General features: G+C 57.5%; 1 protein-coding gene across 1 annotated transcript; it reads left to right on the forward strand.

Moving 5' to 3' along the window:
• The first annotated feature begins 1,056 nt into the window (after positions 1 to 1,056).
• ABITRAM (actin binding transcription modulator) lies at positions 1,057 to 26,101 on the forward strand. Its single transcript, XM_061574856.1, has 6 exons — positions 1,057 to 1,192; positions 5,878 to 5,929; positions 21,334 to 21,463; positions 21,892 to 21,968; positions 22,893 to 22,962; positions 25,138 to 26,101. The coding sequence occupies exons 1-6, from the start codon at positions 1,090 to 1,092 to the stop codon at positions 25,468 to 25,470; spliced, it is 765 nt and encodes a 254-aa protein (XP_061430840.1). The 5' UTR covers positions 1,057 to 1,089; the 3' UTR covers positions 25,471 to 26,101.
• Positions 26,102 to 27,325: the final 1,224 nt, after the last annotated feature.

A 27,325-nucleotide genomic window follows, 5' to 3' on the forward strand; every position in this document is an offset into this window, starting at 1 on the left:
GGGAGCATAGATGGGGCGGAGTGGGTGGGGAAGTACAGTACAACGCATAATGTTGCATTACCCCCGGTTGCCCATCACGTGATAGTCGCCCGTCCAAGCACTTTCAAGGCTACAACGTTCTGATTCGCTTCCCGAGTTCTGGCGCATTGTGGCGGTCAGCCATGATCAATCGACTGTGAAGGCATATACCATTACCCGCGGTTCACGACTTAAGTGACGGTGACATCACCACGGCGCCTGTGCCAGGCCACTGCAGACATGTCCACGGGACAGGACCCAAGGTTGCCATGAGTTGGCTGAGATGACTGGCAGATGGTACCAGCTCTACCCCCTACTGTGCCAACTTTGCTGCACTTTAGCCACCTCCGCTCGTTGTTGTGAGCGTTGCTCCTTTGCCTTCGGTCGTTGTTGGAGGGCGAATGCCTATAAATTGCTGAGTAACGTCCTTCACGAGCCTCCTCTACAGAGGCCGATCTTGATACCACTGGTTACCAACGTCTTCGGCAAGTCCACTCAGCTCCACATCCTCCCGTACCGCGTCAGTCAGTCTCTCGTCCACAGCAGCACCCACACGCGAGCCGATTTCACCCGCTCCGTCTCTCCCCCCCCCCCCCCTATGAGAAGTTCCGTGTGCCAGTGAAGTCCCAGTGTGCCACCCCAACACGTGTGTCACCCCAACACGTGTGCCACCCCAACAAGCGTGCCACCCACCACAACACGCGTGCCACCCTAACACGTGTTGCACCCTAACACGCGTGCCACCCTAACACGTGTGCCACCGCAACACGCGTGCCACCCACCCCAACACGCGTGCCACCCACCCCAACAAGCGTGCCACCCACCACAACACGCGTGCCACCACAACACGTGCTGCACCCCAACACGCGTGCCACCGCTCGACCCACCCACCCCCACCACTCACCGCAGGGGCGCGCGCGCGCTTGCTCCTCGCGCCGCCTTCCCATTGGCCGCCGGCCTCCTCGCCGCTACGACCAATGGGCGAGCGCCCGTCGCGGCGGTGGGGGGGGAGGGGCGGGGCTGCAGGAGGTGGGGGGAGGGGTGCGGCGGGGGGATTCGTGAAGGGCGACAATGGAGAGCCGGGCCGGGGACGCGAACCGGGACGCGAGAGATCTGGGGTCGTCACGGCCCCCCACCGTGCTGGAACGATACTTCACCCGCTATTACAAGACAGGTACCCCCCCCCCCACATCCTCTCTTTGGCGGGGGGGGGGGGAGAGCCGGGCCTTGAGAGGCTTGTGCAGGGGGTGTGGGTTGGCGATGTCCCGCCCGCCTGCCCGACCGGCCCACGTGCGTTTGTTTACCGCGACGCAGGCGCCGCTGTGCGCGGGTCAAAACGGGCCCTGGTCAATCCACTGCTGGATGAAGGCCTCCCCACCCCCAACCCCGGCCGCCGCCGACATCTACCGCGGCCTCCTTGCCGCACGAAGGCGATATCCCGTCCTCTCGGGCCTACTCCTCGCAGCCCACACACCCCCCTTGTAGCCTGCCACTCCGCCCTGTCAGCGCGTGACCATCGCGGGCTCCACGCAGCCACCACCTGCCCCCCCCCCCACGTGGCGCGCACGTGGCGGCGGCCGCCGCGGGGCTCTACGAAGCCGCGCCGCGGGATTCTCGGTGTCGTGGCCTGCGGGCGGTGCTGGGCGTGAAACGTCGCTGGGGTGGCCCCCTGATGGCAGAGGTCGCAAACGGGTTTTGATTCCTTACCCGTACCCGGCCGCACCAGCGTCGCAAACGGGTAGCCGGGTATCGGGTAGGGTACGGGTATCGGGTACCCGGTTGTGACCTCTGCCTGATGGGCTTGTAGGGAGGCAGCCGCGTTCGTCTGTGGATTTGACCGTGCGGTTGTCTGTGGGGATGAACTGCTGGCATGTGAATGTAACACGTAGCAGGCTTTCGCGATCAATATTATTCATAATATAGGTTTTTTGGGTCGGATCGCGTTATTTATAAATGTGTCGTAACCCTCCACCACCCGACACGGCCAAACAGTAAAAAAAGTGTCACGTTTTTTTAAAGGACTAAATAATTCACTTATTTAGCCCACCGGTGTGTTAAAGAGAGAATCAACAGCATTTTAAAATTTGAGTAGTACGACGTTTCGCTGGTAATTACAATCAGCTTCATCGGGCAAGAATGGTGAAGCTCTCCTGTTGCTCCCGGTCTTAAATAGAGCAGCATCAGGGTAATCATTCAATTGTTATTCATTGGTATTTGTTTCCCTTATAAGGAATTGTATTTATTTAATACTACGCTGGCATGTGATTATTTTTTTAAACCCACTGCAACAGGATCACCTTCCATAATTCAGGGTTTTTTTTATTTGGGTGTTAGATCGCGTAAAAAAAATAATGTGTCGTTAAACCCGCCACCACCCGACACCGCCAATTAGTAAGGTTTCGTGTCACCTAAACAGAACGTGGCCAATTCGTCACTCGTACAGCAGCAACACCGGTGTGTTGCAAAGCCAAGCCAATCTGAGTACGACGTTTCACCGGTAATTACAACTGGCTCCATCAGGCAGATTTGTGCAGAAGTCCACCTATTTCGTTCCTTAACCAGAGGCGTAGTAGACGTACTGCATCATTGAGGTGGTAATCAACGCACATTGTGATGCATGCGCATTATGGGAGCCCAATCATCTTGCTTGGAGGCGATCTCCATCGGATCTGGGAAGCTCAGCGGGATTGAGCCTAGGGGTTCAGTTATTTTTGACGGGAGTCTGCCGTGGAATTCCACGCGTTTGTAGGATTGGGTTTAGGGGGTTGGCGGTACAGCGATGATGGATTTCACGAATCCACGCTTCGTGTGCATGGTGGGGTCGGGTTCTCAGGTTTCTTCCCCACGTGAAGCCCAACGCGCAGAGTAAACTCATAGGCTGCCAAACCCACACGGTTTAACCCGTGTTCTTGTACAGGGAGTTTCCAGGTTCATACGGAGTACAGCCGTTTCAATACGGGCACATAATTTAGTTTGTCTATTTGTGTTTGTGCCTTGTGATTGGACTTTGTAGGATGAACGTTGAGATTTATAAGGGTACGGGGTGACCCATAAGGTCTGAATTGGTCTGTAATAAGGTCGGCACTGATAAGGGGTTGCCAGGTATGTGAACCGCATTCGCCAAATTTGTAAAACTCTTAAATCCCCCGATCTGCGAGTCTGTAGAGCAAGTGACGGTTCTTGAATCTATCTGTGCAGAGTTGCATTGGATTTTCTTTAGGTACCATGGTGCTGCGGTAGCGAGATGTTAACTACTTCGCTTGGTATGCAGGAGGTCGTAGATTCGATCCAGACCCTGGCGCCTGCTGTATATTTGGAGTTTGCGTGTCTCCCCGTGGTCACGTGGAGTTATCTCCGGGTCCTCCGGTTTTTCCCCTCACATTTAAAATCAACATCACGCATTTAGAGTATTTGGTTGCCATTTCCACGTGATAAGCCACTTTGTTGAGATATCATTTGTGGCGAGGTCGCTTCTGATAAAGTGCTCCATAGCTCAGTGGGACTTACCTGGTAAAATAAAAATAGTTTAGTTTACCTCTGGGTACCTCCCATTACTGCCGTGAGCCATGAAACGATTCATGTCCCCCACCACGTGATTCAAGGGATCGTCACAATTCGGTGGGCGCGATTCAATTCAAGATGTGATTCTCCATCTTTTGTGATTGTAGGATCTCCCTCTCTCGTGGCTCCAGGGTTTCATGTGAACCAGTCGCAGCGTGTGCGAATCGAAAATAATCTTTGGTTCTTTCGGTAATGTCACGTAGGTAGAAAAATAATAGATCACGACGTTTCGATCGCAATACAAGCAATCGTCATCAGGTGGGTCAACCAGCGCAAGAAAAACCTGCTGAACTAGTTGTGGTTGTCCCACCTGATGACGATTGCTTGTGTTGCGATTGAAACGTCGTGATCTATTTTTCTACTTGCGTGACTTTACCGAAAGAACCAAAGAGTATGGACTCCTGCAGTCACGAAAGCTTCAAATCAAGATCGAAAATAATCTATTAACGATGCATGCACGTATCGTGATCATGATAATTGATCTTGATCAATGGCATGCAGGGTTACATCACGTTCTGACCCACCTCTGTTTGACATCTGTGAAAAAGATCTTTATAGCTCATCAGATTCCTCCAGTACAAATAAATATCCTGATCAGCCATGATCTATCAACGGTTGGATAAAGGCCTTCCCTAGCCGTCACGGTTTGTCACGGTCCTGCATTGAACACACGAGCTGGTTTGCATTGCTGAGTTTCCCCAATCTACGTATCCTCAGGCGTGTTCACTCCATTGGCTGCTACTCCGCCGTCATTAGTCTCGACCACAACGGTCAATATGATGCCGCTAACTGGCATATGCCCTCTGATCCACGTGTTCCTCTCTCGGTGTCGTTCCCCGAATGCCCTTCTCCGCGCTTCTTTGTGCACTTTTGAACATTTTTGCTCCACGTTTGTGTTTTGAAAGGTCATGCAGCTCATTGACCTTGCAGACCAATGTTATCCCCGCAGGCTTTGCCTAAACAAGCAAACTCTGGGCTGCTTTTCCACCTTCTGGGTCTCATCAGCATAGACAGGCCTGTTAAACAAACGCTGCCCTGTTGCCAGATGTTATGAGCGAGAGCACTCCCTCTTCCCAGTGGATGGGGGAGGAGGGGTCCCTCCTACAGGTGCCGTCCTGCCCCTCGGCAGCGACTCGGACGAGTTCGCTCAGAAACCCCGCGGGAGACACCGGGCGCCCTAAACGCTCCCTTATTTACAGAAATCATAGCTCGTCCTCCACCCTCCCATTATACGTGTGCCTCTGGTGTTGGTGTTGGAGGGGAGCGGTGGTGGAGGGAGCGGTGGTGGTCATATCGGCAGGCGGTGACGATGGGATGGCGGCTTCGGCAAGGTGGCGACCACCGGTCGCGGTTGTGACGGTGGCATCGGCAGTCCGTGGCGGCGGTGGCAGTTAAACTCCATTATTGTCGAGCAGGTCCCGGGGAAATGGAGGCACAGGAAGGAGCGGCCGATGGCTTGGGGGGGCCCCCGAGGTTGAATGAAGTCATTTAACGAGGGGTCGGGACGGTGCAGCTTCGCAGGTCACTGTTGACATTTTTTATGGCCGCGAGTAGAGACCCCTGGCCCGAGGATTTACTGTTGTTAGCATTCCTGCCGGAGAGAGAGGCAGGCCTCCTCTCTCGGAGCGGGCGGGCGGGCACCGACGCCGTCGCCGCTTCCTCCATCCACGCTCGCTCCTCGGCCGCCACAAAATGCTGATTAAGGCTCCGGCGGGCGCTGGCGCCAGGAGAAATTCTTCGGCGCAATCTGCTTGACTGAGGCTCGCACATCTACAGTAAATCCAAAATTGATGTTGAAAGCCGAAGCCCATTCCCATTATTATTTCTGTTTGGTTTTAATTAAGGGCTACAGTTGCTGGTTTATGGCCAGTGGCTTGGCTTTACAGCCCTGCAGTTGCCAGTGCCCTGTTTAATGACATTGTACATACTGACTTTTTGACCTTTCCAACATCGGCAAAGTACTAATTGTGAGACCTTTTTAAAAGAATATAAAGAGCCCGTGCAAATGTTTACGTTCCGAGGGTGAGAGTATTTTATTTTAAATGATTGATTGATTTTTTTTGCACGCTGCCCCCCCCCCACCGCACCCCCCCCCCGCCCTGCGAACGCCGTCCGAGGGCTGCTGCGCTCGACGCCCCGTGCTGTCGTGTCGTCGTGTCCTCGCCGCCTTGTCAGGACTAACGTTGCTGCGGTCGGTGTCGAATGACAAAACTAATTAACGGTGTGCTGCGTGCGGTGTGCTGCGTGCTGTGTGCGCTGCGTGCATGCTGCATGCGTGCGTTTGTGCTGTGCGTGCAGATATGAAAGGCAAGGCTTGCGAAGACCACTGCGTCCTGCAGCACTCCAACAGGCAAGCGGCGCACCACCCGCCCACGCGGCACGCCGTTCACGCGAGCCCGCTTGTCGCCAATTAACGAATCGACTCGTTAACCCTCGTTTGGCTCATTCCGCGATGGCGCACGACCCTCGTGGGTGCCCGGGCCCCGTCCGATGGGAAAAGTGGCCGGAGCCTGATTGATGGAAATGACGCGGAGCAATTTGCGCCGATCGTCATTCACAATTAATTAACATTCAGCTGAAGGGTAAACGAGCAGACGAGCCATTAAAAATCACCGAACTGCTGTGGTGGCCAGGTGGCTCGGGTTAGAGGGGGGGCGGGCGGATCGTGGTTTGGAGGGGCCTCATGAGGGCCATGTTAAGGGACTGAACCAGCACCACTGGGACCTGAGTTCGAATCCGGGTTGTGGCTGTCTGTGATTGCTTGGCAACCGAACCGATTTAAGCTGCCACTTTTTTAAAGCCCCTTTTACCGCACTACGAGGTCGACAGCGAACAACATTCAGCAATTTTACGCCCTCGTAATCGGTACGTGGCAATTGGCGTTTTAACAACGGCAGCCGACGGCTGCAGCCAGTAGGGTCGGAAACTGTGAGACCGGGTTCTCAGGTGCCAGCCCTGCTCCCTGGACAATGACCTTTTGTGGCTTATCCAGTTTTTCCATTACACGCTCTTCGGCCGGAATATAATTGCGAGTGGGGGGAAATGGCAAAAATATATAAATCTCGAGCTCCAACCTCTCTGGCCCTGGGTGACTGTTGGTCTTGGCTCTGTTGAAGGTCCTGTTCTGCGATGCAGATGTTTGGCGGCTGCTGCTGCTGCTAGCCCTACTGCTGCTGCTGGCGCGGTTACGAGGCGTGAAACATGCGAAGCGTGTCACCTGCAGATTTTCACCCCCCCAAACCCCTCCCCCCGCGTTCCGCGCTCTGCGTTCGCTGCGGCTGAAAGGCACCGCGTGATTGACCGGCGTTTCTCCATTCCAGGCCCATGCCACCCCACCCCTCCCACCCCCTCCCCATCACAATCTTTTTCGGAGCGCAACTCCAAAGGCCCAAAACACTGAATGGCCAATGTTGCTTAACGTGGCACTCATCTCCTGTTCACAGTTGTGAGCGAGTGGTGGATGTTACGAGAGTGAGTGAGCGTTTGGGTCGCTATAGGAAGTTGAAAAAGAGACGATGGGAGGGAATTTAACAGTTTAGGGGCGCTCGAAAAGTGTCGCAACCTGCGCTGCGATGGTCCATTACAGCGTGGAAGTGCGCTAGTTAGGGCCACTGCACACTGCATGCACCTGATAGTTTGGAACACTGGAGTTGATCAACTCTGGTGTCGGGACAGCTGCCTGAGCCCGCTTGCTGTGACCGCCGCACGTGCGTGCGTGCATCCGAGAGCCCATGCGTGCATGCATACCATGCCTGTGTGTGTGCGCGCAAGTTTGCATGCGAGTGGAACCGTCGGCAAGTTACTCTGTCCACCGTGACCACTTGCGCTCACCGTGAACAAACGTTCGTGAAGTGGTACGAGTATTTGGGAATATTCCGGTGGAGCGGTGTTGCCCTTTCAAATATTTGTACCTCCTGAGTATTGGTTCTTAAGGGGCGGGGTGGGAATGAATATTCGTGCCTACGAGAGCAAATATTTTTTTGGGCGGGGGGGGGGTACAATCTCTAATGCCCAGGTTAGCGCCAAGGGACAGTGATTGTGTGGTTGTGTTGGCGGTCAACACTTCACACCTGCGTGCTCCCTCATCACGCCACCTTGCCGTTAGATAAGCACCACGGCTAATCGTTACGCAAATATTTATTCTGCTATCTTGCCCTCACCCCCCCCCCCCCCCCCAAAAGCATGTCGGTTTCTTTTTTAGCTCAACGGCGCCAACACGATCGCGCGCTATCGCCGAAACGCGTCGACGGAGCGCGCGTGTGCGCGTCTATTTCCGTCGCGATCTATTTAAGGTCGCGCGTGACGCTGAGGCTACTCGGGTTTAAAAAAAAAAAAATCGGGCGGCTGCAGGTAACGTAAGCAGGGGGTCACGGAGCAGGTAAGCGGACACCTGGGCCGGACTGCGAGGGGCTGGGTGGTGCCGCCACAGTGACGGGGAGAGAGGGGGGGGGTAGAGAGCGCGCGTTGTTGCAGGCACGCTGCGCTATTTATATTGATTCGGGTTACACTGTTTGCAAAGCTTTCACTCGCGCTTATATCTTGTTAACATTCCTGTGCTGAGTCCCCTGGACTTGTCAGGGCTGGATTATACGCAGCAGCAGCAGCCAAAGCAGCAGCGGCTTTTCAGCGGAGGGGTTGCGTGGGGAGCAAGGGTGGAGGATGGAGGAGGAGGAGGAGGGTGGGGAGAGGGGTTCTTTGTTTTGGCAGGTTTTTATTTGGGTAAAAAAAAACGGCACACACGCACACACTTAGCGCACGCACAGAGATGGCCCAGAAAATCTGCAGGCTCGTTAAAGAGCCTTTGTTTCCGTGTGCGATGCAGCGGGGGACCCCGTTGCATTAATGAGAACCCCCTTGAACGACGCATGGGGGGGTCCTCATTTCCGCCTTTGTTTCACCACCGTCCCAAAACACAAACAGCTTAATTAAGTGGTGTTTTGTCCAGCGAGCGCTGCTTGCGAACGTCGATCATCATCATTATTATTATTTTTCCTAACATAAACTTTTTCAGCGAGGCGATGACATCGCCCAGGCCGCAAGGGGTCCCTGAACGAAAAAATGCGTGCGTTGGGTTTATTTAAAATTACGGCTGTCAAGGGGGGGCCGCGGGGGGGGGGGGGGCAGGGGCTGTATTCGGAGCCGCAGCAGGTGACGGGCAACATTCCCACAAAGGACACATTTTTCCCAAATAAACCCGTGCAGCTGGGGGTTTAATTCGACACCTGTAGGATGTCAAAATGCTGCCTCAGCTGTTTGTGGAGCCGGGGAGTGCGAGTTGACGAGCGTGGGCCTGGAGCCCCCCCTCCCCGCCGCACCAACCGCTCCCCCAAACCCCTCGCCCGCTCATCCCCATCGCCATCTCAACCCCATCGCCCGCTCAACCCCATCATTGCCGCGGTCTCTCCGTCCCCCCCCGCCCACCCGCCACCCCACGCCCTCTGCAGCTGCAGGCTGCCGATGACTGCCCCGTCCATCCCCCCCCCCACCCACCCCGTGACCTCTGTGAGAGCGGCCGCCCGAGAGGTCGCCCGCCTTTTGGCTCGTCAGCACGGCCTCCGCCGCGTCTTTGACAGGGGCCCGGGCAGCACGGTGGTGGGTGGGTGGGTGGGTGGGTGGGTGGGTGGGTGGGTGGGTGGGTGGGTGGGGGGGTGGGTGGGTGGGGGGGTGGGTGGGTGGGGGGGTGGGTGGGTGGGTGGGTGGGTGGGGGGGTGGGTGGGTGGTGGGGGGGTGGGGGGGTGGGTGGAGGGGTGGGTGGGGGGGTGGGTGGGTGGGTGGGGAGGTTGGTGGGTGGGTGGGGAGGGTAGTGGGTGGGTGGGTGGGTGGGGAGGGTGGTGGGTGGGTGGGGAGGGTGGTGGGTGGGTGGGTGGGGATGGTGGTGGGTGGGTGGGTGGGGATGGTGGTGGGTGGGTGGGGAGGTTGGTGGGTGGGTGGGTGGGGAGGTTGGTGGGTGGGTGGGTGGGGAGGTTGGTGGGTGGGTGGGGAGGGTGGTGGGTGGGTGGGTGGGGAGGGTGGTGGGTGGGTGGGGAGGGTGGTGGGTTGGGGAGGGTGGTGGGTTGGGGAGGGTGGTGGGTGGGTGGGTGGGGGGTGGGTGGGGAGGTGGGTGGGTAGATTTGTGGGGAGGTGGGTGGGTAGATTTGTGGGGAGGTGGGTGGGTAGGTTTGTGGGGAGGTTGATGGGTAGGTGGGTGGAGAGGTTGGTGGTTGGGGAGGTTGGTGGGTGGGGAGGGACACGCTCTCTCTCTGCCGCCCGGCTCCCACCCGGGCCCTCCCCCGTCACCCTGAACCCCTTCCAGTGACTCTCCTCCTCCCGTGGTTCGACTCCCCCGTTCTGATCCCTACTCTGCTCCCCCTCTCGCTCACCATCATCTTCCCTCTCTGCTCCCCCTCTGCTTCTTGAGCGACCTCCGTAAGAGGGCAGCACTTTCCCCACCCGCTCTGCGTGCGAGAGTAACGTTTGTGGCGTGACGTTCAGAGATGGAAGAGAGCCAAATGAAGCGCAGAACGAAATGTGAATGCGTAGATTTTTTGTTGCACGGTCATCGGTGACCGGACTGAGATCGTCAACTCGCGGCGCACTCAAATCCGGTTCAATCGCATCCGCCTGCCAGGATTCGAACCCAGGGCCTCGGCCGTGACAGCTCGGATCTCTGACCTCTGAGCCAGTTGGGGCGACCTCTGTCTGCTAACGCTCACCAGAGCGGCGGAGTTTGATAATACAGCGCCGCCATTGTGTGCGTGGGCGCCTGAGCATTGTGTTTTTATTTAATCTCTGGTCGTATTGGGGGGAGGGGGGGGATGGTGGTTGAAGGGTTGTGTTGGTGGAGGGGAGTTTGGTGGTTGGGTGGTTGGGGAGTTTGGGGTGGTTGTTGGTGGGGGGGGTGGTACGTGGTGGTTAGGGATGGTCGTGGTGGATGGGGAGGGGTTGTGGTGAATGGTGTGGTTCGGGTGGTGTGATCTCTCCGCTGCTGGATGACGGCTGTAAAGGGATGATGGGGAAGATGCTGGCAGCAATAAGACAGATTACGTAGTGAGCAATTCCACCGCTGCGGAGATGGAGCGATGAGATCGGCTCGTTCGCACGATCCCAGGTCGTGGGGGTTCATAACGTGCGTTCGTCTCCCGTTTGTGTGTGTGTGTATCAAATCGGGCGTCTGTCATGAATGTCCATATTGTCTAAATTACGCGTGCTTAGCTTGTGTATCCTGAAAGTCGGCATGTAGGAATGCACGTTTGGATGAGTGAATGTCAATATTCACACGTGTGTACGTGTGTACGTGTGTGCGGGCTTGAACTCGTGTTTGTCATGAACATCCGTGCGTGTGTTTGCATGCTCGTCGCTCCGTAGCCGTCCCCCAGTCATCTGGAATTCCATCCCCGCTGCACTTTCGCAGCGTCCAATCCATCCCCGTCTTTGAAGCGGCGGTTGAAGGCTTCGTCCGCTCATCTCGTCTGCCCCGCGCGGTGCTCGAGACACCGCCGGGCCTGGCCCCGCTCCTCCCTGATCGCGACCTCGACGTTGCGTGTCGTTTTACACCGTTACATAACTTGTATTATTATTATTGTTGTCGCTACACGCGTGCGTGTGTGCGTGCGCGCGCGCGTAGTCATCTCGAGCCAAGTGTCCACGGACGGGCAGGACTTGCCCGGCTCTCCCTGGTCTCGACAATCGCTGACCCCGAATCCAGCGCCCCCGCGAAGCTCGCCCGCGGTGGCCCACGTCGCCCCCCGGTGCCCCCCCGGTGCCCCCCCGGTGCCCTCCCGGTGCCCCCCCGTGCCCCAAGGGGTCGGCGCTGCACTTGCTGAAAGGCCCCCCATGACAGCTCGTGTAAACACGGGGCCCCCACTCGCACTGCAGCAAAGGGAGCGAGATTTGGGTGCCACTACCGGCGCCCTCGGTCCGTGCGTCTGTCCGTGCGTCTGTCCGTGCGTCCGTCCGTGCGTGCGTGCGTCCGTGCGTTTCCCAGTGCTGGTGCTCTTCATGCGGCCGCCTGCCTGGTGGGGTTGCGACGACGCGTCGGCAACTCCGTCGCGTAGATTCGTTTCGAGCTCGCAGAGCGCGAGGCGAATCGGTTGCGTTTTTCTTTTTTCTTCAAGAGAAGGAATTTACAAAGCGTTGAATTTAGGAAGGAGATTGGCTTCTTCTCGTGGACAAAAACCCCAGGTCGCCAATGACTTCTCTGCCGTCCACAAATTCAACACGGGAAGTGACCGCAGATTCTTGCATTCGCAACGATATTTACGATGATGACGACGACGATGATGACGATGATGCGGCATTGTGTGAGTGTGTGAAGTGCGGGAGCGTAGGGGTCAGCGCACTGCGCTATGAACTCGGCGAACCCAGTTCGATTCCCGCTCGCAGCCAACATCGGTGATGAATATCTGATCCGGTCCCGGGCCTCCTACCCAAAGTTGACTCTCGGCTTCAAATGGGTACCTGGTTCTGTGTGCAAACATCAGCATTTGGGAAACAAAGGTGATCGAGCGTGGTGTCAGCTGCACCCCCACCACCACGTTGTGCACCATGCCTTCACTGGCACCACTTACCCCAAGAGACTGTTAAAGGCTACATGGGGGATCTTTGTCTTTTTTATGTGTGTGGAGTGTGTGTGCGCGTGCGCCTGGTGCTGGCCACCCACCCCCTCGTGTATCGTGCCAGCCTTCATAGGTGCTCGCGAACAGCAAGCGGTCACAAAGTTGCGGCCATCTGGCCCTTGTAAACTCTCCCTCCTACCTGCTCCTACCTACCTTTTTGACCTGCGGTGTGGTTGTGGTCCAACAAAGAAGTGATGAGACTCCACAGTGAATATGGTCCTCAATAGTGGGTGGAGAGGAATCGATGAGTGAGGTTGGCGTGAGACGGCAAGTACTGCACACGTAGTAGCAATAAAAGAGTCATAAACAGACGACCCATCCATCCAGTTCCTAAACAAGCTCAAATCCTGCTCGGCTCCCGAGATCGAGTGCGCTGAGAGTGAATTTTGCCCACGGGCGCTTCCGCGATTATGTGAGCAAGTGCGCGCAGGAGTGCGCAAACGAGCGCGTGGGTGAGTGAGCAAACGAGCGAGTGAGCAAACGAGTGAGTGCGTGAGTGAGAAAACGAGCGAGTGAGCAAACGAGCGAGTGCGTGAGTGAGCAAACGAGCGAGTGCGTGAGTGAGCAAACGAGTGAGTGAGCAAACGAGCGAGTGAGCAAACGAGTGAGTGAGCAAACGAGCGAGTGCGTGAGTGAGCAAACGAGCGCGTGAGTGAGTGAGCAAACGAGTGAGTGAGCAAACGAGCGAGTGAGCAAACGAGTGAGTGAGCAAACGAGCGAGTGCGTGAGTGAGCAAACGAGCGAGTGCGTGAGTGAGCAAACGAGCGAGTGCGTGAGTGAGCAAACGAGCGCGTGGGTGAGTGAGAAAACGAGCGAGTGAGCAAACGAGCGAGTGCGTGAGTGAGCAAACGAGCGAGTGAGCAAACGAGCGAGTGCGTGAGTGAGCAAACGAGCGAGTGCGTGAGTGAGCAAACGAGCGAGTGCGTGAGTGAGCAAACGAGCGAGTGCGTGAGTGAGAAAACGAGCGCGTGGGTGAGTGAGAAAACGAGCGAGTGAGCAAACGAGCGAGTGCGTGAGTGAGCAAACGAGCGAGTGAGCAAACGAGCGAGTGCGTGAGTGAGCAAACGAGCGAGTGCGTGAGTGAGCAAACGAGCGAGTGCGTGAGTGAGCAAACGAGCGAGTGAGCAAACGAGCGAGTGAGCAAACGAGCGAGTGCGTGAGTGAGCAAACGAGCGCGTGAGTGAGTGAGCAAACGAGCGAGTGAGCAAACGAGCGAGTGCGTGAGTGAGCAAACGAGCGAGTGCGTGAGTGAGCAAACGAGCGAGTGCGTGAGTGAGCAAACGAGCGAGTGAGCAAACGAGCGAGTGAGCAAACGAGCGAGTGCGTGAGTGAGCAAACGAGCGAGTGAGCAAACGAGCGAGTGCGTGAGTGAGCAAACGAGCGAGTGAGCAAACGAGCGAGTGCGTGAGTGAGCAAACGAGCGAGTGCGCAAACGAGCGAGTGCGCGAGTGCGCAAACGAGCGAGTGCGTGAGTGAGCAAACGAGCGAGTGGGTGAGTGAGCAAACGAGCGAGTGAGCAAACGAGCGAGTGCGTGAGTGAGCAAACGAGCGAGTGCGTGAGCAAACGAGCGAGTGCGTGAGTGAGCAAACGAGCGAGTGAGCAAACGAGCGAGTGCGTGAGTGAGCAAACGAGCGAGTGAGCAAACGAGCGAGTGCGTGAGTGAGCAAACGAGCGAGTGAGCAAACGAGCGAGTGCGTGAGTGAGCAAACGAGTGAGTGCGTGAGTGAGCAAACGAGCAAGTGAGTGAGCAAACGAGCGAGTGAGTGAGCAAACGAGCGAGTGCGTGAGTGAGCAAACGAGCGAGTGCGTGAGTGAGCAAACGAGCGAGTGCGTGAGTGAGCAAACGAGCGAGTGCGTGAGTGAGCAAACGAGCGAGTGCGCGAGTGAGCAAACGAGCGAGTGAGCGAGTGAGCAAACGAGCGAGTGAGTGAGTGAGCAAACGAGCGCGTGAGTGAGTGAGCAAACGAGCGCGTGAGTGAGTGAGCAAACGAGCGAGTGAGTGAGCAAACGAGCGAGTGAGTGAGTGAGCAAACGAGCGAGTGAGCGAGTGAGTGAGCAAACGAGCGAGTGAGCGAGTGAGTGAGCAAACGAGCGAGTGCGTGTGTGCGTGAGCGAGTGAGCGAACGAGCGGGGACAGATGTTGCATCCCCGCGCGAATGCCGGACAAATTGTTCAAAGTGAACAGCACTTCAAAGGGCAGCGGCAGCTCGTGTAGGAAGCGGCAGCTCCCTCCAAAGGCGAAGCACAAAGAGAAGCGTTTGGGAGTTTAACGGCCGCCTTAAGGGTTTTATAACGGACACCCGTGTGATTGCCCATGACCTTGCGTTCTTGTCGCACGATAAAAGCTTTAGTGCCCCGGTTTACAGCAGGAAACATAAGGCTAAGTGCGTTTTGTGTCCTTAACATCGCAATACGCACCACCTCCTACCCCCCCTCCCACTTCTCCCGCACCTCCCCACACTGCCCCCCCCCCAGCCCCACACATCCCCGCACACAAACGAAATTTATTGCCTCCTGTTATAGGGTGTCGCAAGGTGACGTTTATGAGCCATGTTTGGAATTTTATACGGATGATTTTTTTTTCCCGGTTCGTTTGGTTTCGCACGTTTGGCCCGGCGGACGTCGTGAGCGCGCCTCGCGCCGCCACGCCGCTGTGATTGGTCCCCTGCGGAGGGCGATCGAGCGATGGCTTCCCGATCGCGGTGGCGGCAGTAGCAGTGCGAGCGCGGTTGCCAGCAGGCGTTCACATCCGAGTACTAAACTATGTTTTTTTATTTACTAATTTTATTTTTTTACCAGGTAAGAGCCCACTGTGGTACACAGCTCGTTTTTCAGAAGCCACCTGCCCTTCACAAATGATAGCCCGACGATGTGGCTTTTCGCGTGGAAACTTACAGCGGCCAAATGCTCGAAACGCACGTCGATTGTAAATGTGTAGGGAAAAACCATTGAGCCCGCGACCTCCTGTATACCAAGCGAGGTAGTTAACATCTTGCCACCGTGTGAACTAGGGTCTTCATCTCTCCAGGAAAACTGCGCCGAGTCTTGGCTTGGCCCTTTTATCACGGTTCCGGTATCGCGATACATTTGGCCACCTGCCTTTTTTTTAGCGAAGAGATATTTCCGAGCGGTAAAACAATCGGGAGTGCCCAGAGAAAACCCAGCGTGCTACCTAGGGGGAAAATACTCAGCGCAGTGTACTAACCACTGTGCCACCACTCTCCCGAGTGCTAAAAGACCGGAGTGGAGCCTCATCAGTCCTCTGCCCCTTGCGAGAAAGCAACGGGGTGAGGAGTTAGTCATCCAGCAGTGGAGAGGTCACAGTTGATGGTGATGATTTTCCAGGTTGAACTCTAGCAAGGCAGATATCTGCCACGTGTCAACTTCTGCTCCCGTTTTGTTCTGTCGTAAAAGTATTGCCCTTTTTTCCAAAATTGTGTCGGTGGCACGAGTCAACAGCACAATTAAATTTGCATTTGGAACTCTGCGAGCAAGCAGTGCACTACTGTGTGCTAAGAGGACTGCTCTGTAATACGTCGGATGTGACGATTTCGGTCGTCTATGCCCTCGCCTTTTAAACGCATGCGGGCCAAACCAGACATTAAAATTGTCACAGCTGGAATTTGTTCAAATTTTGTAATGTGATGGGGCTATTTTGCTCGGTTACCAGTGAGATCACCGCACCATAATGTGGCTACGTCTGAGAACCCGGATTCGAACGCAGGTGCTCGACCCTGCTGGCTCCACGTCACCTGACCCCTTGGAGCTGAACCTGCACTCCGTTATTATTGATAGGAACGCTCGCGGTGAGAGCAACAATCACATCGTCTTGTTCTTGGTGGTGTACCATCGTCTACTCGTACGCCCCAAACCCCGTTGCTGTTCTGGCTGCTGCTGTTGTTCTTGTTCCTGCTGTTGTTCTTGCCGTCTGCTGATGCCGCTGCTGTCTGCTGCTGTGATTATTGCTGCTGCTGCTGTATTCTGCTCTTATTGCTGCTGCTGCTGCTTTTGCCAGTTCTTGATGCTGAACCTGCAACATGAGCAGCAGCAGCAATAGTAACAGCAGCAACAGCAGCAACAGCAGCAGCTGGCTATACGCTGAGCAACACGTGACACAAACTGAACAGAGCAGAGAGCAGCTGGTTGCGTAAAATGAGGTCCGTGCAGGCCGAGCAGGTGGTACCGTGGTGCCGAGCGATGGCGCTCACCCGGCCGAACGTTCCGTGGAGGGATCGTGGCATAGGGCGGTGGAAAACCATTCCGGAAAACTAAATTGCGTGTGTGTGTATATAATACATTAGAGTTCCGTTAAATAAAATAAAAAGTATATCCAAATATGTTATGTCTGCCAATAGAGGAAGGGCTCTCCCCCACGCCTTGTCGCTCGTGATTTTATTCACCATACTTCACCGCATGCTGGCCACCGCGGATTGTGGTTTGCATAGCATCGTATTCATTGCATCTGGAATGAAATCGTCAGCGGCCGAGGTGCCGCGGTCGAACCACTGCTGAATGAGTGGCCGCGCTCCCGTACCGTCCCGCCCCTGTGCACACCAGTCAATCGCAGCCTAGGGCACTTCCAATTAAATACGCGTCAAGAATAATAATATTAATTACCTGTTATTTCTTTAAATCTCAAAAAATTGTCTGAAACCACAACTAGGCCATCGAAATATTGTGCGGGGTGTTGGAGCTGCTGCCCTCTTCCCCCGCCACCCCCCTTGTCCCCCCCCCAGAGCGCCATGGTGGTTAGGAGATGTTAACTACCTCGCTTGGTATGCAGGAGGTTGTGGGTTTGATCCCGATCCTGGCATCTGCTATATATTTGGAGTCTGCGGTGTCTCTCTCTCCCTGTGGCCGCGTTGATTTTTCTCTGGGTCCTCCGGTTTTTCCTTACCACCTTTAGAATCAACGTCGCGTGTGTATTTGGCTGCTATAAATTTCTGCGTGATGATGATAAGCCCACTTCGTTGAGCTATCATTTGTGGCCAGGTCGCTTCTGAGAAAGAGCTACATTGCTCAGTGGGCCCTTACCTGGTCAAATAAAAAATAATTGTTTTAGAGCAGCAAGAGAGTGGTAGCGCATCGGGCGTTGGTGCATGAGTGGGGGGTGGGGGGGGGGTTGCGGAAGATAGGAGGAGGGGGGGGGGCTCGCAGGCTCAACACGCCGCGTGTTTACTTAGCGAGGGCTTCTGTGCCGTTAACGGGTGCCGGGTTGACACTTCGCGGAGAGCGTTGCGGCGGAGCAGTTCCTGCCGTTAATCTTGCCGACTCGCCGGCCACTTTGTGTGCGCCGTGGGGCCGGCCATTGTAAAGAAGAAGGGCAGCGGCGCGCTTGAGTGTCGCGCTGGGGGGGGTCCGGCCTTTGTCGGGCCCCCGCATTGGGAACCGCCGAACAAGAGAAGGAATTTTTACTGGGTTCCGCGGGATCGCCGCCGTGCCGGGAGGCCCGCACACGCATGTGTGCTCGCTCTCGCACACGTGTGTGTGTGTGTGTGCAAGCGCGTGTGTGTGTGTGTGTGCAAGCGCACGTGTGTGTGTGCACGTGTGTGTGTGTAAGCGCACGTGTGTGCACGCACGCGCACGCGTGTGCACATGCTCGTTCAATTATCTCGTCAACGACGCGTTTAAGAGGCGTTTTGCGAGAGTTGGGCCCGGTGGCACGGGGAGGGCAGCGGGGTCGGGGGGCGGTGGGGGAGGGGGGGGATGATGATGATGATGCGTCACAATGTGCCACAATGCGCCGAGAGACGGCAACCGGTCGCTGCAGGCCTGGGTTCAAATCCGGACTGGCCGCCCGCGATGATAAACAGCAGCAGCAGCAGCAAATGACTGCAAACGCAAAAAAAAAAACTATCGGCAAATTATATTGATTTTTATTTGGCCAATTAACGGCAAATAACGGCTGTACGGTAAAAAAAACCCTCCACGTTAGTTGATTTCCCGCTTCACTCGGCGCGTTCCCAGTGACAGAGGTACAAACTGGTGTCGGCGCGACCGCTGTGCGTGGCAACGCTGCTCGTGGACGTGAGACTCCACCGATGCCTCTGTGACGACGACGATGACGTCACCTTCTGGAGTCGTCGCCCCCCCCCCGCAACACGAGGTGGTGCACTGCGCACTGTGAAATTTACCAAATAAAAATTTGGTCACGTGACCTGCACTCGCAACGTACAACTCGACGATCCGCGGGCTTGGAGATCCCTACGTAGCCTGGCAAAGAGACTGCTTGACTCTGCAGGATTACACGGCGGACCTCCTCGAGTTTAAAGATACCCATAGGCTTATATAGGGCCACAAAGACGTCTGTCGAAACCTGTATAGAAACTAAAAAAATAAATTGCTTCAAGACACACGGAAAGTGCATGCTGGGTAAATACAATGTTATTCAGTGAACTGGCACAGCGTGTTAGAATGCGCGTATGGGTGTTAGAACGCACGCTTGAGTGTTAGAGCGTACCTATTGTGTGCGAGCGGTTACGTCTGTTACCTGGGTCTTATGCAAGCCGATGGCTTTCTGTGTAAGTTTAGTAGTCTCTGTGTACGACTATGGGTTGTTCTCTAAGTCTGGATTCCCATTTATGTCTATGGGTCTGTATGTAATTATAGAGATTTCCATAAAAGTTATTAGAGCCCTATGCAAGTCTTTCGATATCTCTACCTCTATCGGTCTGTAGGGGTCTGTATGTAAGCCTATTGGTTTCCCTGTTGCTTCATGTATAAATATATGGGTTTCAATATCTGTCGATGCGTTTATTTGTCTCCGCTTTCCTCTGTAAGCCCATGGGTCTCAAGACAAGCCTATAGGTTTGTTGGCAAATGCGTATATGGGTCTCTATGTACGTGCTTAGGTTCCTTTGCCTACGGGTTCCTGTGCGAGGCGACGTGCTGTCTGCTTTTCCTTGTCGAGGGCAGCACGCGGTAACGATGGCGACCAGCGCGCCGCATTTTCCGCGGGGGCTGTGGCTCTCGGTGCAACTCTGGGGACCCGTGTAGTAGATCCCTGCCGGGCTCCCTGCGCCCGGTGCTCTTCTGCGCATTGCCAAATCTCGCGACCGCTGAGCCGCGGCGAGGCTCCCTCGGCGCGCTGGCCTCCGCCGGCGACGAGTAACACAAACCGGCCGGGGGGGGCTACGTAACAGTCGCGTGCGTTCACGAGGGCCCCTGCCCCCCCGCGCCCCCCCCCTCACCCCCCCCTCGGCCGCCCGAAGTCTCGCATCGAGCTGGCGATGAGCGTAGGGGGAGGACGGACGATGGGGGTGGTGAAGGGATGGCAGGCGGGCGAGCGGGTGGATAACGGGGGTGGACAGGTGGAGGTGGGTGTCTGTGGTGGACAGGTGAAGGTGGATGTCTGTGGTGGACAGGTGGAGGTGGATGTCTGTGGTGGACAGGTGGAGGTGGATGTCTGTGGTGGACAGGTGAAGGTGGATGTCTGTGGTGGACAGGTGGAGGTGGATGTCTGTGGTGGACAGGTGGAGGTGGATGTCTGTGGTGGACAGGTGAAGGTGGATGTCTGTGGTGGACAGGTGGAGGTGGGTGTCTGTGGTGGACAGGTGGAGGTGGGTGGCTGTGGTGGACAGGTGAAGGTGGATGGCTGTGGTGGACAGGTGAAGGTGGATGGCTGGGGGTTAACAAGTTTGCGGTGGTGGGCAGGTGCTGGTGCTCGACAGTTTGGAAGCGTGAGCGAACGTGACGAGCCGGCTCCTGCGCGTTGCCTCCGCTCGCGTCACCGTGAGCGCGTCTCTCTCTCTGTCACCGGTGCCGTGTTGTAGCGACCCACGTCAGCGACCCGCGGCACGCTGTGACGGCACGGCCTGAACAAGCGCACGTTTGCCGAGAGTCGAGCCTGGCGCAGGTTCTGCGGCGTTCCGGTCCGGACCGGCGGGCGCCGGGAGAGCGCGGCGCTCCAAGAACGGCGAGCGGCGTGAGCTATCGCTTCCTTATCTCCTCCGTCCAAAGAATTTGGAAATCGGCAAACAAAACGCCGCTCGCTCCGGGTCCGGTGGCAGCGGCAGCGGTAGCTCAAACGACGGTCGCTGTTTGCCCTCGTGCGTAGCGGCCGGGCCGAGCGCCAGCATGCTGCCACGTTTTGCGATGGTGAACGATCGTGCGACGATGGGTTGTGTTATCACGATTGCCGAGCCACGGAACCAGGGGCACGAAGTGCCGAGCGGTCTCGCGCCGAAGCAGCAGCGGCGCGACCAAAGTGCGTTGTGTGTAACGCGAGTTCCCACGATTCTTCGGATCGAGGGAGGCTGTAAGAACCTGGGAGAAGAGGCGAATTTCTAAGTGCGGCAGAGCGAGAGGAAGAAGCAGAAAGAGAAGTGAGGTGGTGACCTGCAGTGCGGTGATGGTGGTTGTGATCGTGGTGGTAGTGGTTGAGGCGAAACAATCCGTCCGTGTAACTTGGATGTAACGAGTCTGCAGCCTTCATCACAATCAATTTACTAAGCTTTATTCGGGTTTAACGCAGTCAAACGTGGCGTGGGTAAAGTTAGAATGCGAAGTCAGCCCGGTGGTGGATGGGCTCCTAAACGCGGGTGGAGGAACCGTTGAGTGAAGTTCATGGGAACGGCGACTGCGTTCGTAGCAATGGAAGAGTGATGATGATGGCGGCGGCGGTAATGATGGTGGCACCATGTGCCTCTCCATTCCTCTCGCCGTGGCCTGGGCCATCCGGTGACAGGAGGGGGGGTTGGGTGGGGGGTGGTGGTGGTGGGGGGGGGGCACATCCCACGTCGGGTTAACTGGGGGAATCGGGGTACCGCGGGAGACCTGCGCCCTGACGTTGCTTTAATTTGTCAGATTACCTGGAAAAAAAAACCCTCGCTCCATTCACGGCGGCTCGCACGCTCGCTGGCGGCGATCGCCAAAACAGAGGCCGCGGGCTCCCACAATCCCCTCGGACAACGCTCGCCCCAGAGCCTCTGCGGCACAAAAGCCCCGGCGACGTTGAGTGATCGACCCACAATCGGCGCGCGCTGCGCTGCCGCTGAAAGGCGCGGCCGCTCCCCTTTGTGCACGGCGGGAGCGGCGTGCGGGGAGACGGCTTTCGGCGGACAAAGCCCACCCCCCCCCCCCCGCGCTCTCGCATAAAGACGCGTGGTCGCGCGGGCCGCCGCGGGGTTTTTAACGGGGCGGTTCCGGCGCGTCGCCCAGGATTTGCGTGATCACCGTGGCCGAGTCGCATCCCGTGCTGGGCGGGGGGCGCGACGTCGCCGCCGTGGATTACCAGATCAGCGCCGGTTGCAGCCGCCTCGACAACCGCGTCTCCGGGAAGAGCAAGCGGGTACGCAACCCCCACCCTCCCACCGCTCTCCATCGCCCCCCTGCCCCCGCAGCCCGCGCACCCCCACCCCCATCCTCCTCCCTCCCCGCACCACCGCTGCAGCCCGCACCACGCAACAACCGCAGCCCCCCCCCCCTACCTCGGCGCTCTGCTTTCCAAACACAGCAAACGTTCGTCGATGTTTCGGTGGCGCGACCCCATTTCGAGTTGCACCGCCGCGTTCCGTTTGCCGCGGCCCCCTTGCTCTCGGACGTCGCCCGCTCTTCGTGGGTTTGGGGGGGGGGGGGGTCGTCGTCCCGCGTGTCGTTTCGGCGCGACGTCCGAAACGTCACGGACGCCGTTGCCCACGCGGCACAGGCCGGGAGGGCGCGTCGCCGGAGAGCGGCGGCGATCTGACCACTCGGGCCCCGTTTGTTTTTGTTCCGCAGGGCGGGCAGTTTCTCACCGAGTTCTCTCCTCTGTGCCGCATCACCTGCACGAACGGGGAGCAGTACACGATCTACAGGTACCGCCTCCGTGTACGTCGTTTAGGGGCGTTTATTTACTTTTCCGCCACGATTGTCGCAGCTTTTCAATCCTGTCCATTTAATTACAAGTTGGCCTGGACCCTAAGACGAAAACATTTTTTTAAAAATGTATTCCGCCAAGAATCCAGAGTGCACGAGGGAATGGGAGCACCGGGCGTGCGCAACCCACCGCGTTTATTCTCCCCGGCAAAAGCCTCCGTCTTCCCGTCTTCCCGTCACCGCGTCCACCCGGAGGAAAAAATAGAGAGAGAGAGGTGCAAGGTCGTGGGGGTCACGGGCTAACAAACGGCCACATGCCACTGGGCAGCAGTGCAGCAATTCCCCAGCTCATACCCCGGCTCTCTGCGCGACCTAACCCTGACCTGGGCAGTGAAGGCGCACGCACAATTACGGCCTCCATCGTTAGGCCTGTCAACATGTGGCGTGCCGGCTTCTCGCTTCACTTGAGTCCTCCTCCCTCCCTTGTGCCGCTGCTGCGGCTGCATCAGGGGATGGCAGGGGCGGCGAGGGAGCCGTGCGTCCAGGGGTCGAGCGGTCACTTGTTTTTTTGCTCGGCGACGGTTAGCGGCACATCTGGAACCGCGTGTGCCGGGCCCGCGGGTCGTGTTCCCATCCATCCGTGCGTGCGTCCGTGCGTCCTGTCGCTTGTGTAAGCGCAGCTCGGTGACACGCGGCCGCCCCCCCCCCCACACGCACCCCTTACCCCCCCCACCACCCCCATCCCACTCCGCCCCCGCCCCCCCCTGGCCCAAGTTTGATGGGGGGCGCGAGGCCCGGGTGCTCCCGTGGAGAAAGCGTTTGTTCGTTGAAAATCCGTTTTCTTGGAAAACGAGCGCGGGGCTGTGCGACGGCGGCGGCGGTGGCTGACGTCACCGCGTGCGCTTTTGTCTCCCCCGCTGCAGCTGCATCCGCGGGCGACTCGTGGAAGTGAACGAGAACCTCATCGCAAATCCGCACCTCGTCAGAGACAAGGTGCCACCTCCTTTGCGGGAAGCGGGGGGGCCCTGGCAAAACGCGCACCGGCGGCGGCGATTAGCGGTCGCGCAGGACAACGGTTGCAAGCGGCGGCAGCGGCGGTACCGCCGCTAGCAAGCAACGAAAGCAACAGCATTACGAGTGGCAGTCGCAGCAGTAGCAATAAACACAGCAGCGGAAACAGCAGCGGCAGCAGCAGTGGTATCAGCAAAGGCAGCAGAAACAGCAGCGGCAGCAGCAGTGGTATCGGCAAAGGCAGCAGAAACAGCAGCGGCAGCAGCAGAGGCGCATGTACGACTCTGCTGCTGCCGCTGTGTTTGCGAGCGAGCCAGCGAGCGGGTAACGGGATCTGCGCGTTGCACAACCGCGCGCACCCAACACAAGCGCGCAGATGACGACGGCTGCATCTGATTGACCCTGATTATGTAACGCCAAGTCGCGCGTGTGCCCGCTCCTAGCCCGCTCCTAGCCTGCTCCTAGCCCGCTCCTAGCCTGCTCCTAACCCGCTACTAGCTCGCTCCTAACCCGCTCCTAAACCGCTCCTAGCCCGGTCCTAGCTCCTAGCTCGCTCCTAAACCGCTCCTAGCCCGCTCCTAGCCCGGTTCTAGCTCACTCCTAGCTCGCTTCTAGCCTACTTCTAGACCACTCCTAGCCTGCTCTTAGCTCACTCTTAGCCCGCTCCTAGCTCGCTTTTAGCCTGCTTCTAGCCCACTCTTAGCGCGTTCCTCGTCCGCTCCTAGCCTGCTTCTAGCCTACTCCTAGCCTGCTCTTAGCTCGCTTCTAGCCCGCTCCTAGCATGCTCTTAGCTCGCTCATAGCACGCTTCTAGCCTGCTCCTAGCCCGCTCCTAGCTCGCTCCTAGCCTGCTCTTAGCTCACTCCTAGCCCGCTCTTAGCTCGCTCATAGCACGCTCCTAGCCAGCTCCTAGCCTGCTCCTAGCCCGCTTCTAGCCTACTCCTAGCCTGCTTCTAGCCTACTCCTAGCTCCCTTTTAGCCCGCTCCTAGCCCGCTCTTAGCTCGCTCATAGCACGCTTCTAGCCTGCTCCTAGCTCGCTTCTAGCCTGCTCCTAGCCCGCTCTTGGCTTGCTTCTAGCCTGCTCCTAGCCCACTCCTAGCCTGCTTCTAGCCTGCTCCTAGCTCGCTTCTAGCCCACTCCTAGCTTGCTCTTAGCTTGCTCTTAGCTCGCTCATAGCCCGCTTCTAGCCTGCTCCTAGCCTGTGCGTACGACCAACCCCCCGCGCTCGGCTGGCAGCTACCCCCCGCGCCCGCTGTCGTCGCCAGGGCAAGGGGAGTCCAATGAAGTCAGCTGTATTGCGCTCTTGGCCACCTCTCCAAATGACAATGATGATGACAGTCATTTTATTACTACGACTACAACGACACCGACTGATGCTCGCCACGTAAGTGGTGGTGACGTCGCCGCGGCGCTTGCGCCAGCCTAGATGCACTAATGCTACGCCGTAGTTGTCGGCAGCAATCCTTGGTCAATCCACTGCTGGATGAAGGACTCGGCAAGCCGCGGCCATTTCCCACGATGGCGCGATGTAACACTCTCTCTTCTCGTGAGACGTGATCCTGGCTTTCCTTCCACTCAGCTCTGCCCATGACGAAGTGTGATAATGCCCGCGATTGCGCAACGCCTGAAATGTGCGTCCAGAATAGTGAGACGCAAGCCTCCGCACAAGGATGTGTCAGTAGGTGAAGAGACGACTTCTACTGATAAGTCTGTAACCCATGCCGGTTGAGGTTTTGGAAAACATTGTGCAATGATTAAATGGGGTGGGCGGGGTGTAACTTGGCATTATTTTTGCCCAGATTTTTCCTGCGAGATAGCAGACGGCACAGCGTGCCCTTGCACAGTTGCACATTAGAAGAGCGGCAAGCTGTCGCTCTCTCTTCGCATTGCTCGGCGAACCACTCGGGGGGCCACTGCCGGGGCCTTTAGGGGCCGGATGCGGCCCGTGGGCCGCCGGTCAAAGCTCCCTGCCATGTGTGACGCCAGCAGCTGCATCTTGCCGAAACTGACGGCTCCAATTAATCCTTCCCCGTGTTGCTGCTGCTGCTGCCCACTCCTCCTCCTCGTGCCACTCCCTTGAACCCTAACCTCCCCACACCCCCACCATCCATCACCCGAACCGACGGCTGACGAGCGCCCGCGTGTCCCCCCTGGCAGCCGTCGTGCGAGGGCTACATCGCCGTCGTGCTGCCCAAGTTTGAGGAGAGCAAGAGCGTGACCAGCGGCCTCTGCGACCACGCCGAGTACCTGCGGGTGGTGGCGACGCGCGCTGCCGCCGCCGCCGCCGTCCCTGCTGACGGTGACGTCACCGCCGGAAGCGCCGCCGCCGCCGCGACCCCAAGCGCCGACGGTCCGACCGACGATGAAGTTTGCGAAACCGATGGAGCCAAGACGGAAGTGCAAGACGTCGTCTCTCAGAGCGACGTGTCTAAGCCCGACGCGTGTACGGTCGACGGCGGTGAGATTGACACCTGTAAGATCGGTGTCTAGATGACCGACGTCTTGCGGTGGCCGCTGTTGTTGCCTCTGTGCGAGCGACGCCTGTGACCGCCGGTGTCTGTGACGACGATGCCGCCAGTACGATGAGATCGTCCCGGCCGTCGCCGAGTTTTCCGTGAGCATCGAGGTAGCTTTTTATTTCCGTTTAAATTTGTCGACGATGTTGTTACTGCTGCCGAAGACAGCCCCCCCCCACCCCCCAGTGTTCTGGCTCATTCACAAAAAAATGCACTGGCCGTGTTTCTTTTGATATATCTACTGTTGGTTTATTTCACTAAATACTTCGGCATCGCGGGACGAAGATTTTTTTCAGACCTCTCGCAGACAGCGGTGCAACCACTTCCTGTTAAAAAACAGCGCGCAAAAGCGGATGTCGCACAACTACCTCCGAGATCCGTTGAGGCGACCGTGACCGGTGCTGAGTGCATCGGTTCGCTGCACTCGAGAAGCCGGTTTCATCGGGAGGCAACGGCTGGAACCCGGATTCGAACCCAGGTTCCCGGCGGTGCCGGCCCTGTCGTCCTCTGACCTCCGAGGCAGCCGGCCACCACCACAGAAATATCCAAGTGAATTAGCTGTTCGCTGCATCTGAAATGTTATTAAAAAAATCTCCCTTTTGTCATTTACTGTTTGTGCAAAGATACAATTTGATTCGCATTCCTTGAAACATATCCCGGTATCTGCCGCGTTTATGAACTTTGCACGGCAGAGATAATACGTGAGGATTTCGCCGGCGTTCGTTACGCTCGTCACACTTTTGTGTGTTTTGCTTCACGGTGACCGGGACGAGACCATCAACACGCTACGCTTTTAGAAAACCTCGCTTAATCGCAACTCCCCTCTGCGCGAGCCCGTGGCTCTCCCCGCGAGTCTCATGTCACGTATTCTCAGTCACGGCTCCGGCTCAAGTGAGCCGTGCTTTTACCAGAGCTGGCTCCGAGCACGGTCCCAGACTCGCTCAGCCAGAGCCACGGCTGAGAACACGGACTCCGAGTGTCCCTCCGCGTGAGTCGTCGGTGACCGGTACCCCAAGTGGTTCAGGGTGAAGCGGGGGGGGGGGGGGGGAGTGTTAAACTCTGCAGGGCTGAAGGCGTTGGTGCTCGCTGATGCTTCTGCTGCTGCTTCTGCTGCTGCTGCTTCTGCTGCTGCTGTTGTTGTTAACGGCGAGGCCGTGGCAGAGTTGGTGGGGAGGGCCTCGCTCCGCTCCTGCCCCCCCCCCCCCCCGTGCTCTTTGCCCCACGGTGCCACGGCACGACTGGGAACCCTGCCACGGCAAAGGAGACGCGCGTTCCTGCCACGGGTCGCACCCCCCCCCCTCTATCCCCCTCGACCCCCACCCCTCTTTTTCCCGGGAACCGAATGAAGAGTGGCACGGGCGAGGGGGGCACAGCGCTGGGCCGTGACGATGGCAGCCGCATTCCGTGTTTTTTTTTTTACTGCGGAGAGCCCCGGGACTTGGCGAGTTTCACTCCAGCGTCAAGTGAAGTGAGGAGCACAGACAACTCCCCCCCCCCGCCTTGGCCAAGCCGCATTGACCGGCGCGGTGAAGTATGGTCAGATATCGCCCGCGCGTTCTGACGCAACGCGGGGGGGAGGGAGGCCCTCATCCAGCAGTGGATTGACAAGCGGGCTGTGTGTGTGTACGTGTTGGATTGACAAGCGGCTGTGTGTGTACGTGGTGGATTGACAAGCGGGCTGTGTGTGTGTGTACGTGGTGGATTGACAAGCGGGCTGTGTGTGTGTGTACGTGGTGGATTGACAAGCGGGCTGTGTGTGTGTGTACGTGGTGGATTGACAAGCGGGCTGTGTGTATGTGGTGGATTGACAAGCGGGCTGTGTGTACGTG

The sequence above is a fragment of the Lethenteron reissneri genome, chromosome 7, assembly GCF_015708825.2.
Source record: "Lethenteron reissneri isolate LAM-NWPU_2019-01 chromosome 7, ASM1570882v1, whole genome shotgun sequence".
Taxonomy (NCBI): Eukaryota; Metazoa; Chordata; class Hyperoartia; order Petromyzontiformes; family Petromyzontidae; genus Lethenteron; species Lethenteron reissneri.